The sequence below is a fragment of the Caloenas nicobarica genome, chromosome 8 (genome assembly GCF_036013445.1).
Source record: "Caloenas nicobarica isolate bCalNic1 chromosome 8, bCalNic1.hap1, whole genome shotgun sequence".
In the NCBI taxonomy this organism is placed as follows: Eukaryota; Metazoa; Chordata; class Aves; order Columbiformes; family Columbidae; genus Caloenas; species Caloenas nicobarica.
The window spans coordinates 1,933,837-1,940,208 of record NC_088252.1 but is presented as its reverse complement, the minus strand read 5'-3'; the positions used below and the strand labels follow the sequence as shown (position 1 = coordinate 1,940,208).

The 6,372-nt window shown below is 64.8% G+C and overlaps 1 protein-coding gene across 1 annotated transcript; it reads right to left on the bottom strand.

Annotated features, from left to right (window-relative positions):
• Positions 1-386: 386 nt before the first annotated feature.
• On the bottom strand, positions 387-5,150 carry LOC135991493 (ubiquitin carboxyl-terminal hydrolase 36-like). The gene is made up of 11 exons (XM_065640178.1): positions 4,901-5,150; positions 4,604-4,825; positions 3,948-4,058; positions 3,551-3,653; positions 3,152-3,219; positions 2,727-2,797; positions 2,462-2,544; positions 2,022-2,133; positions 1,595-1,735; positions 1,191-1,291; positions 387-888 (listed from the first exon to the last, which is right to left on the bottom strand). Exons 1-11 carry the CDS (start codon positions 5,148-5,150, stop codon positions 387-389), a joined length of 1,764 nt encoding a protein of 587 aa, XP_065496250.1.
• Positions 5,151-6,372: the final 1,222 nt, after the last annotated feature.

Sequence of the window (6,372 nt, the reverse complement as noted above, 5' to 3'; positions counted from 1 at the left end):
GAGCCGGTCCAGCCGCTGCCCGGGGAGGAGGCGACTCTGCAGCCTCCATCTGTGGCATCACCAGCTCCCATCACCACAGGGGACATGCTACCCTGAGAAGGCTGGCGAGGCCGCCCCGCTCCAGGGACTGGCGCAGCCACCCCTCCGTCCTGAGCAAGAAGGCAGCAGCCAATTCTCCAGCCTCTCCCAGGGATGGGAACAACAGTGGGGGCCTGGCCCCGCAGCCCGACCCAGAGGGAGGGCAGAGCCCCGGGGCTGAGGGGCTCTCCCCACCCGCCTCCTGCTTAGCAAGGTACCCAGCACCATTCCTACACTCCCCAACACAAGCCCCGGCTCCGGAGACACGAGGCACCTACTGAAGTCTCTGGGCAGAAGCTCAGACTCACCTATTTGTCGGAAAGCGCCAGCTTCTTGGCCGGTGGTGGTGCCATGGTGCTGCTGGGCTGCGGAGCAGCACTGGCCGACAAGAAGGCTTTCAGCTTTGCCAGCACCAGGCTGGCAGCAGCACTGCCACCAGGGTCCCTTCCCGGTGTCCCGGTGTTGTCCCTGCTGCCCGATGGCTCCTGGCTGGGGATGGGCTCCGGCAGCCTGGGGGAGGCGGGCAGGGGCCTGGGCTCCCAGCAGCGCTTCCGGGGAACCTGCGCTTTGGCCCCGCTGGTGTTACTGGGGCCGCAAAATCCTGGAACCGCTCTGGGCGCGGGTGGCAGCTGCGACGAGAGCGGCTTCTTGGGCCTCTGGGCTGCATCACCGGGAAACGCTGCAGCTGCGTTTGTGGCTTTCAGGGCCAGCTTGGGTGACGGCGACCCAGAAGGCAGCTTGATGCGGCCAGGCAGGCTGGAGGCAGCTTTGGAAATGGGACCCTCTGAGCTCTTCCCGGGGCTGGGGATCCTGGGGAAGGCAGAGAAGGGCACGCGTTAACTGCCAGTGTCTGAGCGACTGGAACACACTCGTCATAGCTGCACACAAGAAGCAAGAGCCAGAAGCTCTGAGGAGGTGAGGAATTCTTGAGCTGCAGCAAAACCACAACAAGGGGCTGGAGCTCTCCCTGCCACCCTCGCCCGAGCCAGCACATGCACGTGGGCACTGGGGCGACCTGGACCAAGCTCCTTCCCTCACCCAGGCACGTGTCCCCAGCCCTGTCCCACACGCTGAGCAGGGGCAGAGGGGCTGGGGACACAGGGCATGCTCACCTGAGGTAGAACAGCACATACGCCTGCTGGTTAAGGACCACCTTGATGTTACTGGGGCGGACCACGTTGTCATTCATTTGGTACCACTGCCCGTTGCTGGCCTGCGGAAGGAGAGAGAACGGGGTCGGGCTGTGTCCAGTGACGCTCCTGACCTGAGGAGCAGCAGGAACAGCGCCCGTCAGCAGAGCTCCGCTCCCCAAAACCCCCAGGCAGCCCCGGGCAGGCGAGGGGACTCTGCGAGAGCAGAACTCCACGCTTCCTGTGGCAGAGCACAGCCCGTACACCCCAGCGCTCCACACCACGCGTGTCTGCTGAGCACCCCCCTGTCTGCACAGTACGCGGACCCTCGAGCACCCACCAGACCGCAGCACAGAGAGGGTGCCAAGACAGTACCCTGAGCTCACCTTGACGTAGCAGTAGTAGTGTCCTGCGTGGCTGCTGTACCCCGAGTGCACCAGCACCGCGTAGAGCCCGTACATGACAGGATCCCCGCTGGTCTGGGACATGTATGGGCGGATGTTGAGGAGCTCAGGGTAGCCCACGTCCTGCGGAGAGAGGATGTCTCAGGAGCCTGCACAGCAGATGGCAAGAGCAGCTCAGCTGTCCTACGAGTCCCGTCTCGCGAGGGAGGGGGAACCCGCTCTCTCCAGGCAGAGCTCACGGTGAGGAAGATGCCGGGATGAGCCAAACTCCCACCGCACCGCACAGCTGGGGAAGGGCTGCAGGATTGCGGTAGAGCTCGCGCTGCGCACAGAACCACCTCCCACCCCGCTCTGGGCAGCAGGGCCTCGGGACAGGACACAGCCCCGCTCTGGATTGCCGAGCGCTCACCTTTGTGATCTTGCCCCCAGTGAAGTCGGCAAAACGCTTCAGAGCAAGCGTGAGAACGTTGGGGGCTCGGTGGATAGTGAAGCGTTTGGTTGCCGACACTTTCTTCTTGCATCTGCACAAGAAGAGCTCGAGCTATTCACGCTGTTTCACCAGCACCCAGGTGCTTGCCAGCCCTGGCCAAGCAGCAAACCCCACGGAAATGACCCTGCTGAGAGCGAGTACTGCTCCAGGGCACCCGCTCACGGCCACATCTGCTGGCTCAGGTCCCCGTCACAAGAGGAGAGAGATGAGGAGTGACAGGCTTCATCGCAGGCTTCACAGCCACGTACCTCACGGTTTAGCGGTGGAGCAGGTAGAGAAGCCCTCCCGTACTGCAGCTTCCCACCTGCTTCCCACCAGCACACCCGCGGCACCTTCCCGCCCCAGCCCCGCACACTCACTTGTCACACATGTAGGCGTTCTCTCCGCCCAGCAGGTCTGGCTTCACAAACAGCTCCAGTGCCTGCTCTACATTTGCGGCTTGCTGCCAGGACAGAGGAGAGGTCAGGGCCAGACAGAGGAGGCAGCGTAACAACAGAGCTGATTCCCTCTTGCCTGCACCCTGCCTGACACTGGCAGGTTAAACAGCCTCCAGCAGAAACGCTGCAGCTGCAGGAACATCCCCTGCAGAGCACAGCTCCTCTCCACGCAACCCTGCCCCTGTACCGTGATCTCCACCGGCAGGTCCAGACAGGGCTCAAAGGTGTCCGAGACTCTTTTGCACATCGAGCACTTCACTGCAAGAGAAAGAGCAGTGAGCGCACCCTGGCACGACAGCGGCACCCACCAACCCCCCAGCACAGCGCAGGCAGCTGCCGTGTTCCCCCCGACTCTCTGGGTTTGGGCTCTGGGAAGGCAGCACCAGCATTCACAGCCTGGCAATTCCGCTACGTATTGGGATAGCAAATGTTGCTGGACAGCTGGCAACGTGGATTCCTTTGCTGGTGGGACCCACAGGTACCGCAAGACTGACCAGCTGCAGCTCTGGATAATTTGCACGTGCTTAGTGATCTTCCCAAGTTCCTGCAAGGCTCTTGGGGAAACAGCAGCCCTGAGAGTCACAGGCCCAGGCCCTGGCAGCCAGCAGTCACCACGGGACCGCAGGTAACCGCCAAAGATCTGGTGGATCAGTGTAGTGGCTTGGGTCTGGCGATCCAACCTAGAGACAGCAGCACCGGCTCACACACCACCCGCCCGAACAGCCACCCTACCGGCAACCGCTGTGTCCTCAGCATCCAAACCCACCCCAGTCACAGGATTTGGGGACAGAATCGCAGCTGTGCTGGGGTGGAGGTGTCAGGAGAAGGCACACAGCAGCCCAGAGCTGTGTCACGGAGGGGCAGAGAGCTGAGCCATCCACCCCAGACCCTGGAGTCAGCACCTCCCTCCACGGGTCCAGCCTGGGGGACGTGTTCACCCCACAGTCCCCTCCCACTGGCACAGGGGACCAGCAGACGAGAGCACTGACGGCCATCAGAGGCCCCACATACTCGGTACAGTTGGGCAGGCAGGCCTTCTGCATGGCATCGATGGTGAAACGGAGGAACTCGTGTGCGTCCTCTTGCCTGCCGAAGCGGATGTGCGGGGCAATCTCTGCAGGAGAGGGAGGGATCAGCCGCAGCACGCGCTGCAACAGATGCAGGTCCTCCCGCCCTCCCTCGGCGCAGGGACTGCGGGCTTTGAGCTCCCTCAGCCCAAACCAGACGTCAGACTCATGTCGGCCACGGGGGAAGCCCCACAGCGTCCATGAAGTCCCTGGCAGGCTCAGCGAGTCGTCTCAGGAGAGCCTCTGCCAAGACCTGCCCTGATCTCAATGGTTCTGCTCCTGCAAGAGTCTCTGCCCTCCTGCACGGCTACAGGAGGGGACGCGAGGGCAGCCATCCTTACTCTTGAGGTCTCGAACAAAGGACACTGGCTTTATCACACTGCCGCTGTTGGCGAACGCCTGTGTGACGTGGTTCTGCATGACACACATCATGCAGAAGCCGCTTTGGTGACCTGGAGTGGGAGAGGAGAAGACAGGACGTTGGGCACAAACCCAGGAGAGATGGAGGCAGTAGCGGGGACAGGGAATCTCTGGTCCAACACGGCTCAGCCACGCTCAGTCTTCCTACGAGCTCTGTGCTACAGCAGAGCTCTGGGGCATCCCGGGGTCACAGGGACCAGCACACACCACCCCGGCTGGCACAGCCCCAGTCACAGCACCAGTCGCTGCAACCCCCCAGACGAGACAGCATCCACGTGGACGGAAAACAGGGCACAGGTACTCGCCCCAGGAGCCAGCAGAGCCTAATGGACCCATGTTAGTCCTGGCTGTGCCCAGCACAGACAAAGCCTCTCAGACGCAGGATGCAGAGCTCGGGAACGCTGCTACGGCCAGGCATAGCGGATGCTCCCGTATGCGGGAATGTCCTCTCCACGGAGAAACGGGCAGGAGGGAGCAGAGAAGGCGCATCCCGGCAGCCGCACAGCCCTTGCCAGAGCCGTGTGCAGGGTGCTGAGCGCGGCCCCGGGACAGGCGGGCGCTCCCCCTCCCCACTCACAGCTGCGGCCGTGCTCCTTGGACAGCAGGTAGTTGGCGAGCGGTGGCGTGTACGTGAGGCACTGCAGCGTGGCGTTGAGGAAACAGGTGTTTCCCAAGTTGAGCAGCCCGGCGCCGATGCGCTGGACACGCTGCCACTTCACGGCGAGGCGCTGGGCAGGGAACAGCACCTTCCGGGGCGCAGGGACGCCGTGCCCGTGGCCCCCCGGGGTACGGTCGCTGCCTGCGGGGAGAGAGAGGCGGGTGAGCCGCGGGGCTGCGCAGCGCAGGGACAGCCCCCCCGGCCCTCTGCACCCACCCTGCTTGCCCGCCTGTCCCTCCTCAGCGCCGCGGGGGTGCTCGGCGGGCTCGCTGCGGGGCTTGAGCAGCAGGTACTTGGCCCTCGGCAGCTCCGGCTGGCCGGAGAAGCCGCGGCTGGCGGGCTCGAACTCGATCTTGCGCAGCAGCACCTTCTTGGCCGAGGTGGCCAGCAGCCGGCCCAGCGCCCCGGCCTCGCCCGCGTCCCGCCGCGCACTCGGCAGCTCCCTCAGCTTCGCCGTGCCCGCCATGGCGTGTCACCGCACGTGTCAGCGCCTGCAGGTCGCGCCGCTCTCCCGCTCCAGCACCACAAGCGCTTCCCGCGCCTCCTCCTTAAGTCCCGCCCTTCGCTGCGGCCGCTCGCGCTCGGCTCGGCCCACTGACTCCTCCCCTCGCCTTGGCCGTCCGCTCCGCTCCGCGTCCAGAACAGGACTGAGCTGCGCCTGCGCGTCCCCAGCAACGCCAGGGGCGGAGCCTGCCGGGGGCGGGGCTTGTTGTGACGCCATCGCGCCTCCGGCCCCGCCCCGGCGTGTCCCGCGCGAGCCCTGGGCTGCTCGCCGCTCCCGGCCCTGGGGGTGCCCAGGACACCCGGCCCGGCACGTCTGGAACTCGCCGCGGCAATGCCGGGTCCCGTCCGCTCCAGCAGCTGCCCCCGCCCCAGCAGACAGCGGCCTGGCCCCGCAGCTCCCCCGTGCTGCTCCCCAGGGGAGGTCGCTCCGCGGTGCCTGTCCGGACCCCGTGGCTGCCGACGGGACCGGTGTCCGGCAGAGCCCGGGGCCTGGGGGCCGTGCCCGCAGCAGGAGCTCCCGGCACAGCCCCGGCCCCGCTCAGCTGCTGGAGAGGCCGCGCGAGCCTCGGGCCTCGACTCAGCTGAATCCTGCTGGGCAGCGCCAGGTGGAGAAGCGGCGCCCAGCACGGAGCTGCGGAGCAGGGGCAGCGAGGGCCCCGCGGGGCCCCAAACCGCCCCAGCCTGGACAGGGCAGGGGAGCGGCCGCCCCTCCGCCCACAGCAGCTTCTTTCTTTCATCCCCTCCGGTGTCCGGCACTTCTCCGTATTCTTCACTTGCTCGAGGCAGTGGCCCAAAACTTCAGACGGTCACATGCTGTACTTTCAGTGCAGGGGGACCTTGACACCGTGGTGGATTTGGCCAACAAAAACCTCTGCAGGTCTTACAAGGCAAAGGCGCAAGGTCTGCACTGGGGGCAGAGCAAACCTGGTGCCCCGGGACGGGCTGTGATGTGACCGGCTGAGGAGTCCTGAGCAGAAGGGTATGGGAGTTATCTTGGTTTCGCGTATATTTTCTAGTAGTCTGTTAGTATTCTGTTATTTTATTAAACTCTGTTTCTCTCAATCCAAATTTCTGCCTTCACTTTTGATTCTGTCCCCTACAGGGAGGGGAAGGGGGCGGGGGTGGGTGAGCGGCTGTCGTGGTTGTGTTGCCAGCTGGGGTCAAACCACGACACTGTGGAAGGT